General features: G+C 43.6%; 1 protein-coding gene across 1 annotated transcript in view; it reads left to right on the forward strand.

Moving 5' to 3' along the window:
- Nucleotides 1-14,191, forward strand: part of LOC134352575 (neuronal PAS domain-containing protein 2-like) — a 149,545-nt gene extending 135,354 nt beyond the window's left edge. Inside the window, exons 20-21 of the mRNA XM_063059828.1 lie at nt 1,110-1,270; nt 14,023-14,191. Of these exons, the coding sequence (XP_062915898.1) occupies nt 1,110-1,270; nt 14,023-14,191 (330 nt within the window). The remainder of the gene's footprint in view (nt 1-1,109; nt 1,271-14,022) is intronic.
- Nucleotides 14,192-16,786: the final 2,595 nt, after the last annotated feature.

Below are 16,786 nucleotides of genomic sequence, written 5' to 3' on the forward strand. Positions count from 1 at the left end.
TTCAATCCCCACCACTGACTATTAGGAGTCTGTATGTTCTCCCCGTGATCGTGTGGGTTTCCTACAGGGGCTCCATAGTCCAAAGATGAATAGGTCAGTAAATTAATTGGACACATGAGTATAATTAGGCGGCATAGGTTCATTGGACAAGAACTTAATGGGTCTGCAGATAGATGGATAAATATAATAGATAGAATTAGCTGGATAGCTGTAGAGACAGATAAACAATAATATGCTGACTACACAGTCACAGGGAGAGCGCAATACATATTCCACCAAGAGCACTAGAAGTCAGCACTGAACCCTGGTTGCCCCAGCTGTCAGAAGAGCAGTCCAACTAGCTGTGCCAAACCTGAGTCTTTTGAGTAGGCTTTTTTTTTTATCCTTGGAAATAGGACTGAGAAACATAGTTTTGGGGAGTGACAGGGGCAGGATGAAAAGAGGTGTACAGTTGGTTGCAGAGTATGCTGGCAGGGCTTTGGAGAAAGATGGACAAAGTGCTGACTGAGGTGGGAAGCCGTAGGTTGAGGAAAAACAGTACACAAAATGCTGGAGGAACTCAGCAAATCAGGCAGAAATACTTCACCTGCTTCAGTGCATTTACACGTTTAATTTTATATGCCATAACATTTAACTCCTGTGTACGCAGCATTTTTAAATATTTGAGAATCTGCTGCATCACAAAATATCATAACTTAAGTTGCTCTTTTGGAAGAAATGTGACTTACCAAGGGAAAAAACAATAATGCCTCATTGGACTTCATTAAATTATTTTGCAGTTATTTATCCTTGTGTGCACTGTCAACTCCTAACTTGTCCCTGTGCAATAAACAGCAGAGATTCTGCAGTTGCTGGAAACTGAGAGCAACACACACAAAATGCTGAAGAAATGCAGTAGGTCTGGCAGAATCTAGGGAGGGGAATAATCAGCAGACTCTTTGGACCAAGACCTTTATCAGGACTGGAAAGGAAGGGGCAGAAATTTGAATGAGGTGAGGGAGGATGGAGTGAAGAGGTGTGATTATCATTAAAAATTACAAGCTCTTTTCAGCACGTGAAATTTTTAATGGCATGAATTGACAGATAATAAAATCCTTTTGGTTCTTTAGCAAGTGGTGCCAAGTAGGATGACGCAGGGCTGCCAATCCCAGCCACTCTTCCTGCCCTCAACTCAGCATGTGAACCTGGAATACCTCTCGCAACACCATACCCGCGGAACACAGAGCAGCGCGGGCACCCGCTCGGACTTGTCCCACATCCAGCTGCCACGGTAACTGCAGATGTGCCACAGGTGGACGATGAGCAAGAGCGTGAGGGCACATCCGGGGGCCGAGACGGCCATTCAACAAGTGGTTCGTCTTGGAGGCTGGCCACAGGCTGGTGGGAAACTGAGGCCAATCAGGTGACCAGGCTTGGGCAGTGGGTCCTTCCCTTGAAGGGTACAAGTTTTGTGCTCCATTGTTATCCTCATGACAAATCACCCCAACATCCAACAGTTAGAAAACAAAACACATTCTACAACACCGTTCCGAGTGCAGGTATTGAAACGATTTAGTCGTCAGAAGATATGCTTCTCTTTTTAAAACCACTGTCAATTTTGACTAAATTGGCACAAATTAAAACAATCAGTAAAATAACATTACTGGTAAAGCAATGGCAAAAGTGACCTTGTTTAAAAGCTGTGTTAACTGTACAGTTGATTTTGTCAGATGTCACGTTACATAATCTGTGCTTTTAATCAATACAAATAGTTACTGTTGGCAGGAAGTCAGGTGTGATGCTGTGAAATATCTGTTTTTACTTCACTCATTTATGTATAGCTAGAGTTGCAAAACAAAGGTAAATATTTCATATTCTAAATAACTTTCCTATTTTATATTTTAAAAAATATTTAAATCTGACTGCCACTAAATGAAAAACGTATTTCTTCTCCTGGTTCTGAACCAAATATTTCACTGTGGAATCCACTAAAAAACTTAATGCATTGAACCTCTCTGCTGGTAAACTGTACACTGTGTGTAACACTAGTTAGTGCATTATTAATTTTCAATTCAGGTCTAGCGATAATTGAACCAAGAGTCAAAAGCTCCCTGATTTTACAGCAGTTTTATATTCTCAGGAAATAAAATTAAAAATCCAAATGATATATTAAAATGCCTCAACTGCTTTTCAAACATGCAAGAATTATTTATATATATATTATATAAAAATATACACACAAAAATATTTATTAGTATATTCAGATCTAAATAGGGAAATTGATGTTTAAACTCAGTGGCCTGTGAGTTGGACTCTACTGCATGAGGAGGAATCCAAATGCACGTGAATGTATGTTAAGTATTATTTAGATTTGCTGCCATACAATCAACCTGGGCGCCATTAGACATGGGAGTAAAATTAGGCCATTCAGCCCATTGAACCTGCTCTGTCATGGCTGATTCATTTTCCCTCTCAACCCCATTCTCCTGCTTCTCCCTGTAACCTTTGATGCCCTGACTAATCAAGAACCTATCAACCTACTCATTAAATATATCCAATGACTTGTCTTTCACAGCAATCCAAACAGTCACCACCTTATGACTAAAGAAATTCTTCCTCATCTCTGTTGTAAAGCATCATCTTTTTATTCTGCCTGTGCCCTCTGATCCTAGACTCTTCCACAATGGGAAACAGCCTCTTCACGTCAACTCTATCTAGGCCATTCACTCTTTGGTAGGTTTTCAATAAGATCTCTCCTCATTCTTCTAAGCTCCAGTGAATACAGGAACAGAACAATTGAATGCTCATCATACATTAACCCTTTCAAGCTTGGGAACATTCTCATCAACTTCCTCCGGACCCTGTTAAATGTCAACACATCTTTCCTTAGATATGGTGCCCAAAACTGCTCACAATGATTAAAATGTGGTCTGACCAATGCCTTAAAAAGGTACAGGTATTATATTCTTGCTTTTATATCCTAGTTCTTCGAAATGCATGCCATCATTGCAATTGCCTTCCTTACTGCCAGCTCAACCTGCAAGTTAACTTTTAGGGATTTTCTGAAATCTCTCCTCATTTAGGAACAGTGTACACATTTATCCCTTTTACTGAAGTATATGACCCTACACTATATTCCATCTGCCACTTCTTTGCCCATTCTCCCAATCTGTCTAAATCCTTCTACAGACACCCTGCCTCCTCAGCACCACTTTCCCTTCCACCTACCTTTGTATCATCTGCAAAAGTCATCAAATCCATCTTTAACTTATAATGTGGAAAGTAGCAGATCCAACACCGACCACTAAACACTGGCAGCCAATCAGAAAAGGCCCCCTTTTTCCCTCCTGTATGACTCCTGCCAGTCAGCCAATCTTCTGTCAATGTTAGTACTTTTCTGCAATACCACGGGCTCTTATCTTGCTTAGCAGGTTAATGTGCAGCTCTTCATCAAAGCCCTTCTGAAAAATCGAAGAATCCTGAAACCTCCAAATACCTTTTATACCTCAGCTCTCCTCGATGAAATGCCTTCATAGAAAAGCGCCACGGTAGCATAGTGATTAGCGAGATGCTAATACAGCTTGGGGCGTTTTGGAGTTCAATCCCGGCGCCGCTCTGTAAGGAGTCTCTGTACGTCCTCCCTGTGGAATGCGTGGGTTCGCTCTGTGTCTTCTGGTTTCCTCGCACAGTCCAAAGACATACTGGGGAGGTTAACTTGTCATTGTAAGTTGTCTCGTGATTTGGTTAGGGTTATTGGAGGGTTGCTGGGGCGATGTGGTTCAAAGGGCCGGAAGGGTCTACTCCACACTGTATCACTAAATAAAATACAAAAACCTTTTTTTCAACTATAATACTGACACATTCAATTTTAGCTTTGCTCTTTCAAAATGTAGGGTAAATTCTATTCTATTATGATCAATTTCATCAACATGCATTGGAAATGTTATTTGATTATTTTCAGTCAGGGCAGAAATTGCACAGTGTTGAATTTTTCTTGTCTGCTGAGTTTGGGCAAGAAAATTTGCTGCTATAACCAACTGTATCATCTTCAAAGACCTTGTTTATCATAACTCTCCTCTATTAATGCCATGATGCTGAACTTTGCCTTTTGTGTCCAGAAGGCCTGACGAACCCTAGAAAATCACACGAAGACTCCAGCCATTCAATGTCTTGCCTGATCCTTATTTTCTGAACTCCATTTCTACCCAACACATAATATAGCTTAACTAGTACAACCAGAACTTAAAGATACTTCAACTTCACCTATTAAAAAGTAGGACATAGCAGTAAGCAGTCACTGGTAGGGATTCAATTCCCACTGCTTTTGTAATCCCCATGACCTCTTGGGTTTCTTCACACCAAAGATGTACGATTAGGGTTGGTGAGTTGAGGGTGGGTCATGTTGGCACCGGAAGCATGGTGACACATGGGCTGCCCCCAGCACAATCCTCATTGATTTGATTTAATGCAAATCATACATTTTACTGTATGTTTCGATGTACATGTGACAGATAAAGCTAATCCCTTATCTTTCAAAAGCTACTCTTTAACAGTCCATTGCCTACCAATTTAAAACAAGAGTCTTCAGGATCAAGGACAGCTTCCTTCCATTCCAGTTCTGTAAGTTTTGAGGTGACTAATGAGGCCAGTTCAGGACCGGCAGACCCTGTTGGAGGTGAGGGAGGAGGTAGTTAATGGTTGGGCAGGGATTCTGCATGGGCCTGATGAATGAACTCCCAGCTCTCAACACCATGGTGATTGCTCCTTGCACTTTGAGCTGCTGTGGCCCATGAGAAGATGTTACAGTCTTTGGCCACATTCTTGAATCACTTCTATTCAGCAGGTTTGCTCTTCTCTTGACAGCCTAAACAGAGAAAATGTTGAAGAAGTTGGTGTTGGCTATGCAAACAACATGTTGGGGAGCCTTGCCTTCACTGAAAGGGAGCTGCTGAGATATAGGAAGTATTCCACATTATCCAGGGTCGACTCATGGAGCTTTTTCCATGAGGATGGCACAGTAGCGTAGCGGTTTATATAACACTTTACAGCACTAGCGATCATGATTTTCAATTGCTGCTGCTGTAAGGAGTTTGCACATTCTCCCCATAACCACATGGATTTCCTTCAGGTGCGCTGCTTTCCTCACATATTCCATATACGTATAGGTTAGGGTTGGTATGTTAGAGCTGACACTTGTGGGCTGCTTGGACTATGTTGGTCATTGATGCAAAATGACACATTTCACTGTATATTTTGACTTACATGTGACAAATAAACCTAGATCTTTAATCCTTTTATTATTGGGAATGGTGTTGTGCACAAGTAGATCGATAGGGACACAAGAGACTGCAGATGCCGGAATCTGGAGCAACACACAATCTGCTGGAAGAGCTCAGCATTCTCTCTTCCCGCTGATGCTGAGTTCTTCCAGCTCGTTTCAGTTTGATAGAAAATTCTTCTTTTGCCCGTTTTGCCACTGGCATTTAGGGCAGCAATGAAGGTCCTCCATCTCTGGCGGCATTCACGTTTCCTTCATTGCGTCAGTACCTTCCTCTTGGTTTTCACTACTGTCAGCCACGCAAGTCGCAGATTGAGACTCAGGAATACCATTGCACTCAGATGTAGAAGGATTCTTCATTGCTGTTTCTGTAACAATTTTGTCTTTTGACCAGTCAGGGTTGTCAGCCCTGAGCTGAACTCCTGAACCTAGAGGATGAGTGGACCACTCTTAGTCTGGCCTCTACCCTTTGACTTGTTTGGCATGGGTGACCCTACCAAGAGCCAAAGAGTAAAGTCCTAACTCCTGCCAACACAGCTCTACAGATCATTGAGGCATACAACCCTCAAATCATGATAAGGCCATGGTCCCCTTGGAGGTAATAGAAAATTAACACACACATGCTGGAGGAAATCAGCATTTCAGACAGCATGTAAGGAAAGGAATGGAGTTTGCATTTCAGGCTGAGACTCTTCCTGATGAAGGGTCTCACCCCAAAACTTCAACTCTTTGTTCTTTTCTATAGATTGCTGCCTGACCTGCTGCGTTGCTCCAGAATTTCATTTGTGTTAATTTGGATTTCTAGCATTGATAGAAGATTGCTGTTTTATGGATATTATATACAAGGCTCATTTTCTTGGATGCTTCAGCCAGTGATGACTTAGAACCCAAGCTGTGTGCATATTCATACTCACGCATTATATGTGCATACGGCTGTCTGAATGAAATGGATCTGAAGTGGAATTAATGTAGATTGAACTGTTTCCCCACTTGTCCTGGAGTTTGGTTCCATCCCAGTGGGAAGCTTTGTTATGAGTGAGCTAACAAATTGCCACACAAAAGATTCAAAATAAGGGTACAATTTACAAGCACAACTCTGACATTTAAAAGACATTTGGACGGGTACATGGATAGAAAAGTTTCAGAACTAAATAGGCTCAATGCGGTCAAATGGGCCTAGCTCAATTTAGCAACTTGGTTGGCATGGGTGATTTGGACTGAAGGGCCTGTTTCCATGCTGAGTAACTCAATGAGCACCCATCTCCAGTAAGATTGGATCTACACTAGACCCCCTGGCCCACATCCCATCACATAGGGAATGTAAGTCTGAGATGAATTCTATGAGGGTCCAAATTTTACAAGGATGCTCCATACAAATTCCCAATGGACAGATTCAAAGGCTTTTGTGAAGATCATGTACAGTCATTGATATCCTGCCTGCCATGGTGTTTGAAAGAATACAAAGAAGTTAGGAACACACAAGGAGGTTCTACAGACCTTTGAGACTCTCAGCCATTCAATATCTCAATCTCCAAGCTCCAGTTCTGACCACATCTGTAGAAATATGATTCAAACTTCCAGATATTTCAGTTTCACCTTAATAATATACCAATATATTGTCCTTTCATTTTCAATGTATTAGCCTAAGGTAGAGTATGCAAATGAATTTATTTCAAACTATTGCAGATTACCTTAAAATCTCATTAAAATTAAGTCAACAGAACTCTTTAATGAAGTATCAATTTTCACATGAGTATTAATATCCATCTATCATACAAACATTGAGCAATTAATTTTAAATTTTCACCCAGCAGAGTGAGCAATGAGGTTTGGTTATTTGACATAAGCTCTTGCGTAACAATAGTCAGTGTTTAAAATTCTGTCATTGCTACGTCATCTTGTATAAGCTTTTCTGATTTGCATTTTGGGCTGAGATGTGTTGAAGAAGATGCACTTTGGAGTCATTGTTTGTCTGGTTCTTTGCCTAACAAAGAGTGAAGAGTAGTAATTGATGTACATATTGTATTTAATTCTGTATAAAAATCCTTATAATAGCAAATTAGCTTTATTTTATATGATGTGACAGGTCATTTTGAAATTATGAATGTTCTTATTCAAAATTTGTTACAGCAAAGTGTCTTACAGAAAGGGGTTGCGCAATTTATGTCTTTGTGAATAAAATATCTTTGCACAAATTCTGCTGGACTTTCAATTTCAAGTGTCATATTCTACACAGAAATATTGAAAATATATTATAAAAGATTTCCAAGAGATTTCATAGAGAAAGGCACATTTTCTCTTCTTTTTTCCACATGTGCAAGGGACAAAATTGGTTTTCTGAAAGATCAGAATGATAATCCACGCGTGAAAGCAAAAGAGATGGAGAAGATCTTAAGTGGATGTTTTGCCTCTGTATGTATTCAGGAAATGGAACAGAGTTTATAGACGTGAGGTAAAGCAGCATTGACTTCATTGACCCTGTACAGGTTACAGAGGAGGTATTTACTGTCTTCAGGCATATTCAGATGGATACAGTAAATGGGATGTTATTCTGAAGTTGTATAAGACATTGGTGAGGCCTAATTTGAAGTATTATGTGCAATTTTTGTCAGATGTAAACAAGGTTGGGAGAGTACAGAGAAAATTTACAAGGACGTTGCCGGGACTGGAGGATCTGAGTTAAAAGGAAAGGTTGAAGAGGTTAAGACTTTATTCCGTGGAACGTAGAAGATTGAGGGGAGATTTGATAGTGGTATACAAAACTATGAGGGGTATAGACAGGGTAAAAGCAAGCAGCTATTTTCCACTGAGGTTGGATGGGACTACAAATAGAGGTCATCAGTTAAGGGTGAAAAGTAAAAAGTTTAAGGGGACATGAAGGGAAACTTCTCTCAGAGGGTCATGAGAGTGTGGAACGAGCTGCCAGTGCAAGTGGTGCATGCAATCTAATAGGAAGGATGTGAAAGCCTTGGAGAGGATGCAGAAGAGATTTACCATGACGCTACCTGGACTGGAGTATGAAAGGTGTACAAGATGACAAGAGGCATCTTACATGAAGAATGGTGGGTACATGGAGCAGAGGCAGAGGCAGACACATTAGGAACAATTAAGAGACTCTTAGATTGAAACATAGATGAAAAAAAGGGAGGGCTATGTGTGAGGGAAGTTTAAATTAATCTTGGAATAAGTTGAAGCATTGGCACAACATAGTAGGCCTATGGGCCTGTACTGTGCTGAACTGTCCTATGCTCAAACAGATTCTCCCGAATAAACATCCTGACATACAATAGTGCTCACATTCTGGATGTGTCAAAGGCTCTGTTAACTAAACAGAATGGAGAAATAGGTTGAGAGAGCATGGCACCAACAGCAAAGGATTTTAAATGCAAGATGATGATGAGGCAATTCTCCACAAAATGGAGTAAAGGGAATTTGGAGGGAAAGTATTGTTAAGGTAGCAGATGAATTTGTCTTCACTGAGAAAATGCATAGATCTGGTGCCATTAAAAAAAAAGTCTCGATGTGTGTTGCTGCAATAATGTACATTCTGTATGTAATTGCTGATAAAATGTGGGCAAACAACACCCAATCTGCTCATAAACAAGAGAGAATCTGCAGATGCTGGAAGCCCAAGCAACAAACACAAAATGCCTCGGCAGGTCCTGCTTGAAGGGTCTTGGCCCGAAACATCGATTGTACTTTTTCTCCCCCATAGGTGCTGCCTGGTCTGCTGAGTTCCTCCAGCATTTTGCATGTGTTGCCCAAACTACTCATGTTTCCTCTGGTGTGGCAGACTAGAATCTAAGGGCACAGCCTCAAAATAGAGGGATGTCCATTTAGAACAGAATTGAGGAGATATTTTTTAGCCAGAGGGTGGCGAATCTGTGGAATTTGTTGCCACAGGACTTGTGGAGGCCAAGTCACTGAGTGCACTTAAGGTGGAGGTTCTTGGTGGATAGGTTCTTGATTAGTCAGGGTGTGAAAGGTTACAGGGAGAAGGCAGGAGAATGAGGCTGAGGGGGAAATGAGTCAGCCATGATGAAATGACGGAACAGACTCAATGGGCCAAACGGCCTAATTCTGCTCCTATGTCTTATGATAATTCATCATCTAGCTGCTTATTTTGCTGGTATTGGCAGAATTGTATATCTTGATAAAAGAGCTGTCCTGGTCATCAGAAGGGAGAAGCTCCATGTTTTATCTGCAAGACAGCTATACCTTACCATACATTCACAGTATTGTCCTAGTTTGGAAGTGGTATTTATTATTATTGTCATATACACTCAGTGGCCACTTTGAGGTATACCTGTACACCTGCTTGTTAATGCAGTCTATCACGTGGCAGCAACTCAATGCATAAAAGCATGAACACGTGGTCAAGAGTTCAGTTGTTCAAATATCAGAATGAGGAAGAAATGTGATTTAAGTGATGTTAATCATAGAATGATTGTTGGTGTCAGATGGAGTGGTTTGAGCATCTCAGAAATTGCTGATCTGGGATTTTCATACATAACACTCTCTAATGTTTACAGAGAATGGGGAGAAAAATAAACAAAAACATCTAGCGGACATCAGTTCTGAGGGTGAAATGTCTTGTTAATGAGAGAGGCCACAGGAGAATGGCCAGACTGGTTCAAACTGACAAAAAGGTGACAGTAACTCAAATACCGATGTGTTACAACGGTGGTGTACAGAAGCGCATCTCTGAATACACAACATATCGAACCACAAGGTGGATTGGACCACAACAGCAGAAGACCACAAAGGCTTTTGTTTGTATGCCATCCAGACAGATCATTCTATATACTAAGTAGATCAAGGTAGTAAAGAGAAAACAGAATGCAAAATATAATTCAGCAGTGATAGAAACATAGAAAACCTACAGCACAATACAGGCCCTTCGGCCCACAATGCTGTGCTGAACACCTACTTACTTTAGAAATTGCCTAAGGTTACCCATAGCCCTCTATTTTTCTAAGCTCCATGTACCTATCCAAAAGTCTCTTAAAAGACCCTATTTTATCCACTTCCACCACCGTCGCTGCCAGCCCATTCCACACACTCACCGCTCTCTGTGTAAAAAAACTCACCCCTGACATCTCCTCTGTGCCTACTTCCAAGCACCTTAAAACTGTGCCGTCTCGTGTTAGCCATCTCAGCCCTGGAAAAAAGAGCAAGTCCAGTAGAGGTAAACAACTCAAGTTCATCATCATGATGAGGGAAATTGGGAAACCAAGCCAATGTGGCACTTGTATTGGTTTATTATTGTTGCATGTACCAGGAAACAGTGAGAAGCTTATAGGGATCAAATCATTACACAGTACAAAGAGCTAGAATAAGGCAAGACAATAACAATGCTGAATAAAGTGCAAAAGCTACTGAAAAAGTACAGTACGGATAAACAATTATGGTGGCTCTGTCATGTAGTAACTAGCATGCAGTACCAGTGATCAGTGTCCAAATCCCACTGCTGCCTGTAAGGAGTTTGTATGTTCTCTCAGTAATCATAAGGGTTTCCTCTAGGTATTCCTGCTTCCTCCCACACTCCAAAGACATAAGCATCAGTAAGGGTTAGTAAACTGAGGACATGCTATGTTGGCACCGGAAATATGGTGACTCTTGCAGGCTGCCCCCAGCACATATTCCGTATGTGTTGGTCATTGACTCAAATAATGCATTTCATTATATGTTTCGAGTACATATGGCAAATACAGCTCATGATTATCTTTAAAAAAGTGCAAGGGATAACAAGGGATAAGAACCTCTTCCTAATCAGAGGCATGCAGAACATAAGGCATGCCCTACCATAGATCAAGAGTTTGCAGTTGCTTGCTTTAAACAATGCTCTTGGCTGAAAGTTGGATATGAGCACTTGTTGTTGGTTTACATCATTGGTAAGTTAGCTTATTAAATTGGAAAATGCAGTGGCTGGTGATGGGGAAGGAATCTATATCAGAATGATCCATTCAGGAGTTCCCAATCTTTTTTATGCCATAGGCCAATATCATTAAGCAAGGGGTATGTGGACGCCAGGTTGGGAACTCCTGCATACTCAAAGCAATAGAGTGCATGGGAAAAGGGCAGGAAAGTGGGACAATTTAATTAGCTATAATAGCTGGTGTGTTGAAGAAATGACCACTTGTGTTATTCTTTGACACCGATGCAGCCCAATCAAATTAGGAGTGAGAGAGGAGGTGACTCACAGGTTGGGGTGGCCTAATCAGATCACAATTCATTAGCAAGCTCAAATAAAATAAGTCAGGGACAAGCAGAGTGGTCATTGTTGGAGAGGACCAGTGTTAGAATGGGGACGCTTTGGCTCATCAGGCTTGGGCGAGATAAGTATCTGATACGTTTCTTCATTCTTTGTTAGTACATAGTTAGAGCAGTGATAATGGATTCAGCGGCTGTGTTGTGTTCTTTGTGTGAGATGCGGGAACTCTGGGAGACAATCAGTCTCTCGGATAACCACATCTGCACGAGGTGCACCAACCTGCAGCTCCTCAGTGAACATGTCAAGGAACTGGAGCAGCAGCTTGATGACCTTCGGCTCATACGGGAAACTGAGGAGGTGATAGATGGGAGCTACGAGGAGGTAGTCACCTCTAAGTTGCAGCAGGGAGGTATCTATGTCATTGTGAGGAGAGGGAAAGCAAACGGGCAGCCAGTACAGACGACACCTGTGGCCGTTCCCCTCAATACTAAGCGTACCGATTTGGATACTGTTGTGGGGTAACAACCTACCGGGAAAAGCCATAGCGAATGACTCTGGCACTGTGGCTCAGAAGAGAAGTGGGAGAGAAGACAGCTGCAGTAGAGATAGGGAATTCCATAGTTAGAACAGTTGACACGAGATACTGTGGCTGCAATAGAGACACACAGATGGCACGTTGCCTCCCAGGTGCCAGGGTCAGGTATGTCTTGGATTTGGTCCATGGTATTCGAAAGGAGGAGAGTGAGCAACTAGAAGTCTTGGTACATATTGGTACCAATTGCATAGGTCAGAAAAGGGAGGAAGACTTGAAGAGATAATTTAGGGACCTAGGTAGAAAGCTGATAAGCAGGACCTCAAAGGTAGTCATCTCTGAATGGGATGTCTACCAGTAAGAGTGAGAATAGAATGATTTGGCAGGTGAATGTGTGGCTAAGGAAAGGGTGTAAGGGGGAAGGGCATTAGATTTGTGGATCATTGGGAACTCTTCTGGGGAAGGTATGACCTGTATATAAGGGATGAGTTACACCTGAATTTGAGGGGGACCAATATCCTGTGGGCAGGTTTCTAAAACTTTTGGGGAGGGCTTAAACAAATCTGGCAGGGGGATGGAAACTGGGGTAATAGAACAGAGGATGGGGCAGTCACTATACCACTAGATGCAATGCGTATCTGACTATCAATGACTATCAGGAAGGACATGCAGATGATATGGCAAAATTGCAGTCAGTGGGATAAGTTGTAGTGTAATGGAGGACAAACTTGGAAAGGGTGACGAATATTGGACTGAAGGTGTTATAATTGAATACACACAGTATATGGAATAAGGTAGATGATCTTATAGCACAATTAGAGATTGGCAGGTATGATGTTGTGGGTATCACTGAGTTGTGGATAAAAGAAGATTATGGTTGGGAGCTTAACATCCAAGGACAGGCAGGTAGACAGAGGTGGCTTTGTTGGTAAAAAAAAATAAAATCAATCCTTAGAAAGAGGTGGTGTAGGACCAGAATATGTAGAATCTTTGTGGGTAGAGTAAGAAACTGCAAGGGTAAAAAAATCAGAATCAGGTTTATTATCACCGACATGCATCATGAAATTTGTTAAATTAGCAGCAGTAGTTCAATGAAATACATAATGTAGAAGAAAAAATAAATCGATCAATTACATTATATGTATATTGAATAGATTAAAAATTATGCAAAAACAGAAATAATATATATTTGTAACCATTATGCCCCACTTGACTCCCGTTCATCGAGGGTAAACTGGCATTGACCCCGCCAACTCTGTAATCGAGTTGGTGTGGATACTGTGTGATTGCACCCAGGTACAAGCCCAAGACATAAAATATCAGATGGTACACAATAGGCAAGCAAATGATTACTTTTTATAATTATTTCTCGGTGATGGGTTAGTAGAAACAAATAAAATAAAGGCGCTAAATCAACAAATTTTATCAGTTCTGTGCACAATAATTTGTTGGAGCTCACGAAATTCGGTATCCGTTTCCTCCCCTTGATCTCCTCCAAACTCCATCGACCCTTGGCTGGGATCACTCCCGGTGATCTACCAGAGCGCTCGACTCACATCCGACCTCTTCTCTTCTCCTCCACCAAAAGTCTGCGCTTCTCCTCCGGTTCCTGCACATACAGATAGAATAACATGACTTCCATTGGCAAGTAAACGAATACTAGTCCCGTTATCACTAATTATAACCCAAACATGCTGCTACAGAGAACCCCTTACTCAGCAGTTAACAGTACAGAGAAGCCATTTTGTCAGCCTTAACAACTAACATTACGATGAGTATTACTGAGAGCCCTACATTCTCCTCCCACCGAATTTAGTCATGCCCTTATGACATTCAAATAATTTGCCATCCCTTCCTGCAAAACACAAAGCCCAATCCAAGTGCAGAAAGCAGTGACATAGCTCCCCAAAACAGTGGAGACCACACCCTGTTCCCCAGATGCTACATAGGCCAACCTCTCTGGGGGGTTCCTACTTCTCTGAGACCTGCATACCCCCTCTTCTAACTCTTCCACCTCAGGCACTACAGGGGACCCTTGGGAGCGACGTGGCAAACCCTCCCGCGAGCGGTCACTCAAACCCCTCTGCACCCCCGAACCATCTGGCTCTCGTTCAGGCCCCACATCCTCTCCTTCCGCACCCTGCGGTACAACCGACTGCCCATCACCAACCCCCCTTACCCTGTCTAACCCAGTGGGGGAAGGGGCAGGAGTCTCCTCCTCCATCACGGGGGCATCAGCGAACAGCAATAGTAACCAATCGTCCGAATCACCATCCTCTGAATCAGTATACCCCGCAGGGGCTGGGCCCAGGCCTGTCTCTTCTGGGGTGGGCTTTTCCATCACCCCATGGGTACGCAGAGTCCTTGTGCTAGGTGCAGCCACCGCGTCAGGCTCCCGCTCTACCTGTACATCTTGCCCCAGGGGCAAAAGGTGATTCTGATGGAGAATCTTGACAGGCCTCTTTCCACCTCGGGCCGCGCCTGGAAGACAGGTAAGTTTGGAATCTGACTCTCCACCACATAGGGCGTGGCTGCCCAGTGATCAGCCAACTTGTGCTTTCCAGGTAATCCAGATTCCTTATGAGGACTCAGTCTCCTGGTAGGAGTTGAGAGAACTTTACTTTATCGTCATACCTCCTCATATTTCCCCGATTCTGCCTGGCGGCCACCTCCCTAACCATCCCATAAGCATTTTTCAGCTCTTTGCTCATATCAGACACATACTTCAGGTAAGGCTTCGGTGACACCTCACCCGCATCAGTCCCGAAACAAAGGTCAATGGGGAACCTCACCTCGCGCCCAAACATAAGATAATAGGGCGAGTATCCAGTAGCTTCGTTGCGTGTACAGTTGTAACAGTGAACCAGATGCCCAATATATCGACTCCATCTGTTCTTTTTGCTGATCTCCAGAGCCCTGAGCATGTCTAGCAGCGTCCCATTAAACCTCTCCGGCTGGGGATTGCCCTGCGGATGTTAGGGCGTGGTCCTCGATTTCTCAACCCGCAGCATGCCCAGTAATTCATAGATGAGCTTACTCTGAAAGTCCCATCCCTGGTCACTATGTATCTGCCGAGGAAGGCCATAATGCACAAAATACTTCTCCCATAGCATTTTCGCCACCACAGTCACCCTCTGATCCTTGGTAGGAAAAGCTTGAGCATACCTGGGTGTGGTGGTCCGTAATGACCAAGACATTCGCCGTGTTGCTGACATCAGGTTCTATGGAGAGGAAATCCATACACACCAGGTCCAAAGGCCCCACACTCTGCAAGTGGGACAAAGGAGCAGCTTGCCCGGGCAGCGCCTTCCGTCGTATGCAACGAATGCAGGACTTGCAGTACTCTTCAACCTCCGTCCTCATTCGGGGCCGGTAAAACGGTCCTTGAGCAATCCATAGGTCTTTTCCACCCCCAAATGTCCAGAGTCATCATGGAGGGACTTCAGCACAACCTTCCGATACTTCTCCGGCAGGACCACCTGCCAACACCGAGGTCGGTCCGGGGGTGACATTACCCGGCATAAAATTTGGTTCTTCAACCTCAACTGAAGCCATTCTCTCAGTAACAGAGACACCAAAACATGTTTTGCCTTCTCTGCCCATGTCACATCCCACTCTTCAACTACATGCCAGACAGGGCCAATGCCCGGGTCATCTCGCTGAGCAGTGGCCACTTCCCCAGGGCTTAACTCCAGTAGCTGCGTGGTCTTCAGAGCAGTCAGGTCACAGTAAGCTAGGGGTAGGGCATCATCGGATGCCCCTAATGGGTCCACTGTGCGACCTGGCCTCTCCTTTTCCTCGGCCTGCACGGTGATAGCAAACTGACACGTGGCCTCCGCTCCAGATGCAAGAACACTCTCCCACTCCTTGTCCCTCTCTAGTTCCTCATGCATCCGTCGGGACAGAGCATCCACGTCGATATTCCGGTTCCCCGGCTGGTACTTCAGGCTGAAATCATATACAGACAAGGCTGCCAGCCACCGATGGCCTGTGGCATCCAGTTTCACCGTGGTCAGGATGTAGGTAAGCGGGTTGTTGTCTGTCCTCACCTCAAACTTGGCCCCGTAGAGACAGTCACTCAGCTTATCCACCACCACTCATTTCAACACCAGGAACTCCAACTTGTGGTGGGATAGTTCCTCTCAGAGGGCGACAAACTCAAGCTGACGAACGCTACGGGCCTCAGCCCGGAGCCCTGATCCTGATGCAGGACGGCCCCTAATCCCTCAGGGCTGGCATTGGTGTGTAGCACATAGGGCAATCGGGGGTCTGCAAAAACCAGCATTGGAGCATGAGTCAGCATCTCTTTCAGCGACTGAAAAGCCTCCTCACATTTGTCATCCCACCTCTGTCCGAAGGGCTCTGACGGGTTCAGATATTCTCCGACCTCCCATCTTCTCCTCCCTTTCCCTTTCCATCCCGGGGAGGGTAGCCACGCAGAAGCTGGTTCAAGGGGTGACTCACCTTGGCATAGCCCTTCACGAATCTCCGGTAGTATCCACAGAACCCTAAGAACGAGTGCAGAGCACTCACAGTCTGGGGCCTCGGCCAAGAGGTCACTGCTTCTATCTTAGCTGGGTCAGTTGCTACTCCATTCCGCTAGATTATGTGTCCAGCATAGCTAACAGACATCTGGCAGAACTGACATTTGTCCAAGGAAAATTTTAATCCTTCATCCTTCAGTCGGTTCAGCACCTTCATTAACCTCGCCTCGTGTTCTTCCAAGGTGGATCCAAATACTATCAGGTCATCCAAATATACCAGCACTTCGAACAGGTTCATA

This window comes from Mobula hypostoma, chromosome 10 (assembly GCF_963921235.1).
Source record: "Mobula hypostoma chromosome 10, sMobHyp1.1, whole genome shotgun sequence".
Taxonomy (NCBI): Eukaryota; Metazoa; Chordata; class Chondrichthyes; order Myliobatiformes; family Myliobatidae; genus Mobula; species Mobula hypostoma.